At 52.1% G+C, this 12044-nt stretch overlaps 2 protein-coding genes across 3 annotated transcripts in view; one reads left to right on the forward strand and one right to left on the reverse strand.

Moving 5' to 3' along the window:
- The window catches only part of USH2A (usherin), a 397013-nt gene that overhangs the window by 377306 nt on the left and 7663 nt on the right, over positions 1 to 12044 (forward strand). The window contains exons 64-69 of the mRNA XM_036453544.2: positions 1352 to 1561; positions 4642 to 4880; positions 5388 to 5596; positions 7087 to 7263; positions 8871 to 8954; positions 10924 to 11168. Coding sequence (XP_036309437.1) covers positions 1352 to 1561; positions 4642 to 4880; positions 5388 to 5596; positions 7087 to 7263; positions 8871 to 8954; positions 10924 to 11168 — 1164 coding nt within the window. The remainder of the gene's footprint in view (positions 1 to 1351; positions 1562 to 4641; positions 4881 to 5387; positions 5597 to 7086; positions 7264 to 8870; positions 8955 to 10923; positions 11169 to 12044) is intronic.
- Positions 5670 to 12044, reverse strand: part of KCTD3 (potassium channel tetramerization domain containing 3) — a 43990-nt gene continuing 37615 nt past the window's right edge. The window contains exon 19 of one of the 2 annotated variants that reach the window (XM_045587120.1): positions 5670 to 5688. The gene's annotated coding sequence lies outside the window, so the exon portion shown is untranslated. Of the gene's footprint in view, positions 5689 to 11002; positions 11016 to 12044 lie in introns of those variants that run through there. The other variant, XM_045587119.1, reaches the window with a different exon arrangement.

The raw sequence follows: 12044 nt of genomic DNA on the forward strand, positions 1-12044 counted from the left end.
TATCATGCAAATGATGAGAGAGACCATTTGAGAACTCTGCAAAGAGCATGTTCCGCTATGGAAGCAGGCTAGTCTTCTCTTTGAAACACGGGGCTTGTGGCCATCCCTGCAGCAAAGGGCTGCAGAATTGCATGTGACAGACATCCAAGAGCATTTCAGCATCAGGAGTTTCACTTTTACACAGGAACCCACTCCTGAAAAATGTAGGGAGACACTCATGGGAGTTGGCCTAACTACTGAAAATCTCTCCCGTGTTTATTCTCTTGAAGACATCATTCATGCAAAACAAACAAAGCAAACCTAAATTCTCAATGCAAAGTCCTCTCCTAGAGTTTTTTTCCTGAATGCCTCAGATTTTGAAAGTTCTGCATGGTTGTGTTTTTCTGTGTGTGTGTTGTTTGTTTGTTTGCTTGTTTTTGGTTTTGTTTTGTCTTGTTTGACACAGCATACCTAAAAAGTGTGGCCTGTAGAATCAAACCAGTTTTCCAGATGTGTCTTTAAAAGCTCAGGGCAAGTTTTACATGGATTGGTGGGTGGATGGATGGATGGATGAGTAGGCGGGTGGGAGCATAGATAGGTAGGAAGATAGATAGATAGATAGATAGATAGATAGATAGATAGATAGATAGATAAAGGGGAAAAAGACACCAAATGAGAAAAAAAAAAAACCTGAAGTTAGCCGGCCCCAAGATGAAAGCTTACTAAGGAATACTGGTACTCCTAAACACGCAGACAGTCTTCTCGTATTGTCATTTAGATCTATCATTCTGATTGATCACTGTGTAGTTGGCTGTTATTGGGCCTAATTTAACCCTATACACTCACATCCATCTCCTCTGTCTATTGCACCTGACGTTCTACAAATTACGTACTCATGCAAATGACGACCCCAGGCAACCTTTTAGGATACTCGTGCTTAATTATACAAATAGTTCTTGATAAATAAGATTATATATCCTCCCATATGTGGATTCCCTCCTTGATGAGAGGAAAATCTAATTCTCATGCAGATTCTGTGTTTGAGAATTGCTGAGTTTTAAGGAGTCCGCAGAGCCGACTGGTTTGCAGAAGCTGACAGAAATCCTGCCACCTCCCGCCCAGAGAGGGGCAGTTGTCCAGCGAGCTCAGATCAGCCCCTGCCGTCTGAAATCGGGGCTCCCAGCAAGCTCCTCTGCGTTCTCAGGGGCAAAGGCAACAGACAGAGGAAGGACCCAGTCTCCTTTGTGGCCACAGAGTTGCCAGATCCAAGTAGATCCTGTTTCGTTGTGTCCGGTCGCTTTGGATCGCCAGCTGTGTTTGTCAGCCCGAGGTTATTTTGCTCTTGACTGGTCCCAACGATTTCTCTTTGAAGGTCTGCGCAGTGAATTCGGCGGGGAAAGCGCCCAGTAGCTGGACTCGATGTAAAACTGGCCCTGCCCCCCCAGAAGGCCTCAGGGCCCCCAGGTTCCATGCCGTGTCTTCTACCCAAGCGGTGGCCAACATCAGCTCCCCGGGGAAGCCCAATGGCATCATCAGCCTCTACAGGCTCTTCTCCAACAGCACAGATGGGGCTGAGCTGGTGGTGAGTAATGGAGTCCCCTCCCTTCCTCCCCCCTTTCCTCTCTCCCTTCTTCCTTCCCTTCTTTCCTTCCTAACTTCCTTTCTTCTTTCCTTTCTAACTTCCTTCCTTCCTACCTTTCTTCCTTTCTTTTTATTGATTTCAAAGAAGAAGGGAGAGGGAGAGAGAGAGAGAGAAACATCAAGGATGAGAGCAAATCATTGATGGGCTGTCTCTTGCACGCCCCCTACTGGGAATCAAGCCTGAAACCTGGGCATGTGCTCTGCCGGGGAATCAAACCGAGACCTCCTGGTTCATAGGTCGACGCTCAAGCACTGAGCCACGCCAGCCGAGCTATTTATTTTTTGAAAAATAAATCATGGTGCCCTTGCTTTTTCTTCTCCTTGCTCCTTCTTTCTTACTGTCCATTCTCAGGGGTGCTATGGTGATCTCTTTGAGAAGAAATAGCAGTGAACAGCCAAAACTGGTTTGGCTCAGTGGATAGAGCATCAGTCTGCAGACTGAAAGTTCCCAGGTTCAATTCCAGTCAAGGGCATGTACATTGATTGCGGGCACATCCCTGGTAGGGGGTGTGCAGAAGGCAACTGGTCAATGTTCCTCTCTCATTGATGTTTCTAGCTCTCTATCCCTCTCCCTTCCTCTCTGTAAAAAATCAATAAAATATATATTTTTTTAAAAATAGCAGTGAGCATTAGGACACACACAGGAAATACGTCACTGCCCAGGGAGGGACTTGCTAATGATAGCATTCAAGACTCAGGGATGCTTTGAGGAGCCTAAGACTCGGGATACTAAAATCACATTGATTTAGTTAGAAACGCCTGGCAACCGCTCCAAGCAGTAGTAGCCTATGGTGAGGGTCAGACAGGTGGCCATTGGGTGGTGTCAATGCTACTGTGAAAAGAGCAGTAGAAAGAGCAATAAAACTAGAGCAACAAACGTGCTTGGAATCCTCCCTTCGCTGTTCCAAGCTCTCTGACAGCCCCCAGGAAACCCATCCTTTCGGTCAGCGACTTCCAGAAAGTTCTTGCGCCTTGGGAGGGACTGCAGAGCAGCTCAGGCCACAGAGCTCTAGGCCATGGTTTGTGTATGGACACCTTTGGGGCACATCGGGGAGACACGTGCCCCACAAGCTACTGGCTGGAAGGGCCACCCCAACCGAGACGGCCAGGTTCTGCCCGAGCTGCTCAGGCTCAGTGGACGGAGCGTCGGCTGCAGACTGCAGGGCACACATTTGATTCCAGTCACGGGCATGTACCTCGGTTGCAGGCCCAATCCCATGTGGCAAGTATGGGAGGCAGCCAATCAATGTCTCTCTCTCACACCCTTGCTTTCTCTCTCTCTGTCTCTCCCCCTCCCTTCCGCGCTCTCTAAAAAAAGCAAAGGAAACATATCCTAAGGTGAGGATTTTTTAAATTTTTTTTTTAAATATATTTTATTGATTTTTCACAGAGAGGAAGAGAGAGGGCTAGAGAGTTAGAAACATTGATGAGAGAGAATCGATCAGCTGCCTCTTGCACACCCCCTACTGGGGATGCGCCCGCAACCAAGGTACATGCCCTTGACTGGAATCGAACCCAGGACCTTTCAGTCCCCAGGCAGACGCTCTATCCACTGAGCCAAACCGGTCCCAGCCTCAGGTGAAGATTAACAACAAAAGAAGACCTGAGCCCTTGGGAGGAAGTCTCTTCTCAGTGACACCTGCCTTTCTCACGAAGAAGGGCAGATTAGAGCATTTTGTTCACACAGACCTCAGAGAGGAAGTGTGCAGATCCCAGAATCACATCCCAAACTACTTAGACCAATTTAGGGAACAATTCAGGAGAGGGGAGAAGACACAGTTTCACCAGCTCACGCTCAAATACCAGGAAGTCTCCTGTTGCATGCTAAAGGAAAATTAGCATATTTTCTACACGACTTCCTAGTCAATAAATATAGATGATGTAAATACAATCAACCCTTGATTATCTATACTTATCAAATGATAATATTAATGAAGTAAGATAATTTATATTTGGAGTGCAATGTATGCAATTTTTTTGCAATAACAAATAACAGACAGCTCTTCTTAATTATATGTTGTGTACGTCAGTGTGAAAACAAGTTTCCAGTTTCTTATGGCTTCTGTTCCAAAGAGGACTTAATGAAACCACAATGAAGTAAAATAATAATAATAATAATAATAATAATAATGATAAATTGCTCCAAATAAGCCAAAAAGTTTATAATGCAACAAACATAATGGAGAAAAGGACTATGCTATTTCATATACCCACCACCCTCCCAGAAAAAGATGAACTATCAAACACTTAAATATGCATATAATTTATAAAATAGGCAATATGTAAAATATACAAATATATCAAGTATATATAGTTCATGCTCCTCAACACCCACCTCAATCATGGATTTGAGGGGCTGTTCGACCCAAAAATTACATACAAACGACAGCGCAGCACATGGGCTTGGTGAGTGTTGACTAGAAGTATAATTCAAACATAGATTCTGTTGCTTTTTTTTTTTTTAATATATTTTACTGACTTTTTTACAGAGAGGAAGGGAGAGAGATAGAGAGCTAGAACATAGATGAGAGAGAATCATTGATCAGCTGCCTCTTGCACCTCCCCTCCCCCACTGGGGATGTGCCCGCAACCAAGGTACATGCCCTTGACCGGAATCGAACCTGGGACCCTTCAGTCTGCAGGCCAACGCTCTATTCACTGAGCCAAACGAGTTTCGGCTTGTTGCTTTTTATAAAGGCGTCATTCCAAGGGCTGCAGAATTTGATCAACATTTGGTGCGTTTTGTGCCATTTCCTATTATCTTTCTTTGATAAATAGACAATGGATGCCTTGTGTTTGCTCTCCTGTTTCCTCTAACTTCTCTCTCTAAATATTTATTTTTGGCCTGTTTCCATCCTGCCTCTCCAATGGGTTGGTAATTCCTTAGGGGCAAGTAGTAGCCGCATCCACAGAGCCCCTCCCAGACTCCCTGGCCTGGCGCTCTGGTCGAGGGAGGTGGGGTGCCCATTGCAGATCTGTCTCTGAGGCCCGGGCCCAGCTCACCAGCCTCTCTGCCCGCAGCTGTCGGAAGGCCCGGCCACCCAGCAGACCCTCCGCGGCCTGCAGCCCTTCACCACCTACTCCGTGGGCGTGGAGGCCTGCACCTGCCTCAACTGCTGCAGCCGGGGGCCCATGGCCGAGCTGAGGACGCGCCCCGCGCCGCCCGCCGGGGTGGCCTCCCCCCGCATCCAGGCGCTGACCTCCAGGACAGCCTCCGTCCTGTGGGGTCCCCCGCTGTTCCCCAATGGCATCATCCAGAGGTAAGGCCAGCCAGAGGGACGGGGCAGCCAGAACGAGGCCTGCTGGCAGACCGACCCAGCTCCCCCGAGCAGATGCCTCTGGCCTAGGGGCTCGGCTAGCTGATTTCAGTGGTCCTGTCCCTACAAAGCATTTCCGTCATAATTTAAGGATGGGAAGGAGAGCCACACACTTGTCTTTCTTTCTTTAAAAAAAAAAAATGCGTTTTATTGATTTATTTACAGAGAGGAAGGGGGAGGGATAGAGAGCTAGAAACATCAAAGAGAGAGAAACGTCAACCAGCTGCCTCCTGCACACCCCCCACTGGGGATGTGCCCGCAACCAACCAAGGTACATGCCCTTGACTGGAATTGAACCTGGGACCCCTCAATCTGCAGGCTGACGCTCTGTCCACTGAGCCAAACGAGTCAAGACGTGAATGGCAGTTTTAAAGAGCTTGTAGTTCAATGAAAACCAAATAGAACAAGAGAGGTAAGCTGATGCCGTGTCCCGTTCTCTCCTCCTTCCAGCTACGAGCTGCAGCTGCACAGGGCCTGCCTTCTGCACCCGGACACCCCCTGCACCCCAGGCCAGCCGGAGACCCAGTACCGGGGTGCGGGGCCCAGCGCCAGCCTCGGGGGACTCCAGCCTTACACCGCCTACCGGCTGCGCGTCGTGGCCCACAACCAGGCGGGCAGCGCGGCCTCTGCGTGGATCCACTTCACCACCCAGAGCGAGCGTGAGTAGCAGCGGCCACCATGCGAGGAGACCATGAGAGGGCAGAGGGCGAGGTGACCCTTAGAAAGCATGACCCACCCCCTGGCCGGGTGACTCAGTGGCTAGAGAGCATCGGTCCCTGGACTGAAAGGGTCCCGGATCGATTCCGATCAAAGGCATGTACCTGGGTTGCAGGCTTGATTCTTGGCCATGGTCAGGGCACATGTCTCTCTCACATTGATGTCTCCCTCTGTCTCCCTTCCTCCCTTTCACTCTCTCTAAAAATAAAAGAAAGATCCTGAGGTGAGGATTAACAACAACAACAACAACAAAAGCATGCCTCTTGCACTTAATAACCTAGAGATTTTAAGGGTTTTGGAGAAAGCAAGATCTCATGCAATAAGTCCCTTCTGATGTGAAGGTGATCAGTCACTCCGTTTGTGGAAACAAATGACTCCATTAGGGTTCCTTTCCTGGGTCATAGCGAGGAGCTCGCTCAGAGGAGGAGAAAGGTGCCTGGAGCCGCTCACCACGCCGCTCCCTATCTGAAGGAACCCCTAGGAGCCCGGGCCTGATCGTACACTGACGTGCCCGCTCCTGGGTGACCAGCCGGGCCCCCGAATTATCACACTCGCATTGCTGTTTGCAGGGCTCTTAACACTCAGAAAACAAACAGTTCAGGGAAAAGCTTTAACAATAAGTGGGTGCAGCCGAGATCAGTTTGGCTCAGTGGATAGAGAGTCCGGTCTGCAGACTGATAGGTCCCTGGTTTGATTCCCATCAAGGGCATGTACCTTGGTTGCGGGCACATCCCCAGTAGGGGGTGTGCAAGAGGCAGCTGATGGATGATTCTCTCTCATCGATGTTTCTAACTCTCTATCCCTCTCTCTCAAAAATAAATATATTTAAAAAACAAAATAAAATAAATGGGTGCAATAGGACATAATTCACCATCCAAGCAGTTTGGTGTGTGTATGTGTGCATGATCTAGTCCTGGGGCTTTGCAGCAGTAACTATTGATTTGCTATGAAAATGGCCATCTCCTGTAGTTAATAGTGTTAAGGGTCCTTTGCCTGTTGAAAGAGGGGAAAAGCAACAAAATATGAGCTGCGGGGGTATGCTGGTGAGCAGAACCATTGTCTGTTAATGGTTTTCTTTCATAAAACACCATCGCCATTGATCTTGGGGGGGGAGGGAAGCAGGTGCAGCATTGCTGAGAAAGCACTGTGCACACTTTCCCACCGGTGGTCTCTCTCCCATATTTTTTAAAAATATGTTTTATTGACTTTTTACAGACAGGAAGAGAGAGCTGCCTCCTGCACACCCCCGACTGGGGATGTGCCCGCAACCAAGGTACATGCCCTTGACCGGAATCGAACCCAGGACCTTTCGGTCCGCAGGCCGACGCTCTATCCACTGAGCCAAACCGGTTTCGGCTCATATATAATTTTTTTAAAGGTACACATCCTCGGAGGTCATCCTTTTGCTAACAGACAGATGTCTCTCCCGCAGCCCCTCAGTACCAAGCCCCGTTCTCGGTGACCAGCAACGTGACGACGGTGTGTGTCAACTGGGCCAGCTCCTTCCTCCTGCACGGCCCGCTGAAGGAGTTCGTGCTGACCGACGGGGGCCAGCGCCTGTACCGCGGCCTGGACACCACCGTCTACATCCCGAGGACGGGGGACCGAGGTGAATGGGGGCTTCTGAACCTCCGTGTGGGAGGCGGTCGGGTCCCTGGTGTCACAGGATGGTCACTCTGACCCGTGGCCAGCAGGGCCTTCGCTGCCACTTCAACTCTGGTCCCTCCATGAAAACACACACCTGCAGATTTTATTTATTTTTTTTAAATATGTTTTATTGATTTTTTTTTTTTACAGAGAGGAAGAGAGAGGGATAGAGAGTTAGAAACATCGATGAGAGAGAATCATCGGTCAGCTGCCTCTTGCACACCTCCCACTGGGGATGTGCCTGCAACCAAGGTACATGCCCTTGACTGGAATCGAACCTGGGACCTTTCAGTCCGCAGACGGACGCTCTATCCACTGAGCCAAACTGGTTTCGGCTATTTATTTTTATTCTTAATATATTTTATTGATTTTTTTACAGAAAGGAAAGGAGAGGGATAGAGTTAGAAACACTGATGAGAGAGAAACATCCATCAGCTGCCTCCTGCATACCCCCTACTGGGGATGTGCCTGCAAACCAAAGTACATGCCCTTGCCCGGAATCGAACCTGGGATCTTTCAGTCCACAGACCGATGCTCTATCCACTGAGCCAAACTGGTTTCGGCCATCTGTAGGTTTTAAAGGAACAGGTGCAGACCATATGCAGAACAAGATACACTCTGTGTACCATCCTTTCTCCGCTGGTAATTCTTTTTTAATTTTTTAATGATTTCAGAGAGGAAGGGAGAGGGATAGAGAGATAGAAACATCCATGACGAGAGAGGAACATGGATCGGCTGCCTCCTGCACGCCCCCTACCGGGGATCAACCCCGCAACCTGACCATGTGCCCTGAGCAGGAATTGAACGGTGACCTCCTGGTTCGTAGATCGACGGTCAATCACTGAGCCACATAGGCCAGAGTGTGATAATTCTTTTACTTGGCTATATAAGCTCTAAACTCCCCTACTTCTGTTACACACACACACACACACACACACACACACACATACTAAAGGCCGATGCACAAAATCATGTAAGGGGCTTGGTCCTCACAACCACGGTGGCTTGCTTCAGCCCTAGCAGCCCTGGCTTCATCCATAAGGTCGTTAGACTGTCCAGTCTAATTAGCATATTATTTAGCATATGACCCACCCGGTTTGGCTCCGTGGATAGAGCGTCGGCCTGCGGACCGAAAGGTCCTGGGTTCGATTCCGGTCAAGGGCATGTACCTTGGTTGCAGGCACATTGCCAGTCGGGAGTGTGCAGGAGGCAGCTGATGGATGATTCTCTCTCATCGATGTTTCTAGCTCTCTATCCCTCTCTCTTCCTGTCTGTAAAAAGTCAATAAAACGTATTTTTTAAAAAAATGATATATGAGCAGTACGTTGCAATACATCCTTCCTGTGATCCTCAGTGTTTAATGAGGATCACAGGAAGGATGTATTGCAAGGTATTGTGCACTAATTGCAGCTCCATGATTATAAAATCAGGAATAGTTGTGTATTGGGTGATACCTCACCATTGCCCGCGAGTTGTGTTTGCAGGGGGTCCCTGCCGTGATGCGCGTTCTTCTGAAAGTGTGTCCGCCGCTGCAGGTGCGGCTGACCGAGCCCCTTACCTGCTGTCCAGCCTTCCTTTTCCAGGTCACGTGCACCACAGAGGAAGGAAGCGTCAAGACGCCCCTGGTCCAGTACGACCCCTCCGCTGGCCTCGGTGAGCGCCCGCCTCGCCTCCCCCCTGCTCCTTTTTCTAGAGAAACAGGCGTGTGCTTGTGTCCACACACGTGCGCTGATATGTTCGCATAGACTTAGGGAAGGGGTTGTGGGAAGGGTCGGAGGAAATCTTCCAAAGCCCTCAGGGAATGGAGGTGGGCAAGGAGTCAGGACCCACACTCCTCAGAGGCTAAACGGCTGGCCTGTGGGTCCGGAGAGAGAGGGCCTCGCTGCCCTCCGGCGCAGACTCTGCCGGAAAGAGCTGCGCACACGCCCCTGCTTCCCAGACAGTGATGTGCGTGCGGAGAAGCCACAGGGGGGAGATCAGAGGAAGAGAGAGGCCCCGCTTTTGCAATAAAAGCGCCCCCTTGGTGTTGGTCACTCATGTTGGTGGCAGAGGCCATGTTCCAGATCCTGCACGGTGGTCGGGGGAATTGTCTGTCCTGTGTCCTCTGTGAAAGGTGGCGATCGGCCATCAGTGCCAGCTAATGCAGCCGGAGAGAGAGAACTGCACCTTTCTGGAACATCTCCTATTTGTTTTTTAATATATATACTTTTACTGATTTCAGAGAAAGGAAGGGAGAGAGAGAAACATCAGTGATGGGAGAGAATCAGGGATCAGCTGCCTCCTGCACGCCCCCCACTGGGAATGGAGCCCGCAACCCGGGCCTGTGCCCTTGACCAGGAATGGAACCGTGACCTCCTGGTTCATGGATCAGCACTCAACCACTGGGCCACACCGGCTGGGCCAGGCACCTGCTCTTGTACACAAGCCCATCCCAGTGGACCAGGTCCCCAAACTGAGTGCAGCCCACTGAGGGGCCGAGTCCCTCCAAGTGACAGGGACTTGGAAAAGAAAGGTTTCCGCTCATGGGAAGAGGAGCTCCGAGGACTGTGCAGTCACAGGACACTCCGAGATGCATCGTCCCGCCAGCGGGAGCAGTCAGCTCTCATTTCTGTGACACAGCGTGTTCCTGCAGCCATGCTCCTGCCCAGAGGCAGCCTTCCAGCAGGAGGGACAGGCCGGCTCACCTCCCCCCTTTCCTTTCCGAGGCTTCCCTCCGGCAGCCGCCCTGCACCCCGGGTCCTCTCAGGCCAGCAGTCCACTGGGCCTGTCAGATCCACTTCTGGAGCCACGGCCTGCACCACGCAGACAGGCCACCCTCTCTCCGAGGGCACAGCCAGGTGGTGCTTTCATTGCAATCAAACAGCACACACTGGTTCCTAGTTAGGGGGCTTCTGGCCTGCGCTGTGACCCCAACTCTTCATCTTAGACGTGCGGGAGGGGAGCCCCTGAGGCACAGGGACTGGTCACCACGGGGCTGTCAGAAGTGGACTCCAGGTCACTGGGACACATCCCTGCAAACTCCCTCCCCATGTACTGCCCAGCACGGCGGGAGGGGGCAGACCTGCCCCGGAATGACCTCTCTCCTCTCTCTCCTGTCCCTCCTCCTCTCCCTCCTGTCCCTCCTGTCCCTCCTCCTGTCCCTCCTGTCCCTCCTCCTCTCCCTCCTGTCCCTTCTCTCCCTCCTGACCCTCCTGTCCCTCCTCCTCTCCCTCCTGATCCTCTTGTCCCTCCTCCTCTCCCTCCTGTCCCTTCTCCTCTCCCTCCTCTCCCTCCTGTCCCTCCTCCTCTCCCTCCTGTCCCTTCTCCTCTCCCTCCTGTCCCTCCTGTCCCTCCTCCTCTCCCTCCTGTCCCTCCTATTCCTCCTCCTCTCCCTCCTGTCCCTTCTCCTCTCTCTCCTCTCACTCCTGTCTCTCCATCTCTCCATCTCTCCATCTCTCCCTCCTCTCTCTCCTCTCCCTCCTGTCTCTCCATCTCTCCCTCCTCTCTCTCCTGTCCCTCCTCCTCCCTCTTCTTCCTGTTCCTCCTCTTCTCTCTCCTCTCCCTCCTCTCCTTTCTCCCCCTCCTCCTCTCTCTTCTCTCTTCTCTTCTCTCCCTCCTCTCCCTCCTCCCCCGGGTCCTGCAGGCCTGGAGCTGACCACGCCCGGAGGGAAGAAGGGGCCGGGGAGCAGAGGCACGGAGTTCTACGGCGAGCTGTGGTTCATCGTGCTGATGGCCCTGCTGGGCCTGATCCTGCTGGCCATCTTCCTGTCGCTGGTCCTGCAGCGGAAGATCCACCAGGAGCCCTTCATCCGCGAGCGGCCGCCGCTGGTGCCCGTGCAGAAGCGGACGTCCCCGCTGAGCGTCTACCCGCCGGGGGAGACCCACATGGTTCGTCTGGAGGCCGCCTGCTCCCCAGCACCGGGCAGAGTCCTCGTCCCCGGGACTGGGCGGGGGCTGTGTCTGACGGGACGCAGCGAGGGCTGGGAGCCCACCTCCGGGCTTTCTTTTTGTCGTTTCATCCTCACCTGGGGATAGTTCTTCCACTGATTTTTAGAGAGAGAGGAGGAGAGAGAAACATTGATGTGAGAGAGACACATTGATGGGTTGCCTCCCACACAGGGATGAAGCCTACAATCGAGGTCCATGCCCCTGATCTGAATCGAACTCGGGACCCTTCAGTCCTTGGGCCGATGCTCTATCCACTGAGCCACACCGGCTGGGGCGAGTTTCCACCTTAAAAGGTGGAAATGCGTGCACGGGAGCCTTATCCGCCTCCCAGGCCTCCTTTCCCCGGGGACACAGCAGGGAGCACGGGGGCCCCTGACCAGGCTGCGGTGCCGAGGAGCAGGCGTGTCGGGGACATGGAAGGGCAGGGCGCCTGGGGGCCGGTGCGGGATGCAGCCGTGTGCAGATGTATGTACTGGTACATGCGTGTCTCAGGATGGGGTTGGAGCGTGAGCATGCGACGCTGTCACTGGAAAATGCACTTGAATGTGCTTTGAGGTGTCACCAGCGCTGACCCCCACCTCCCGTCTGTCCCCAGTTTGACTCCGTGGCTGATGTGTCGGACGCAACCAGCAATGTCACCCTCAAGAGCTACACCATGCACTTCGAGGTAGCGCCCCCCGGGTGCTGTGGGGTGCATGGCCTCTGGGTGGCGTGTCAATGAGGGTAGCGCAGAGCCCGCCCATGTTTAAGAGCAGCGGGACTTGGCTCTCGGCGCAGGCTCGGGCCTAATCAGGGTCCAGGCCTTAGGGTGCCTTT

This window comes from Pipistrellus kuhlii, unplaced genomic scaffold (genome assembly GCF_014108245.1).
Source record: "Pipistrellus kuhlii isolate mPipKuh1 unplaced genomic scaffold, mPipKuh1.p scaffold_m20_p_25, whole genome shotgun sequence".
NCBI lineage: Eukaryota > Metazoa > Chordata > Mammalia > Chiroptera > Vespertilionidae > Pipistrellus > Pipistrellus kuhlii.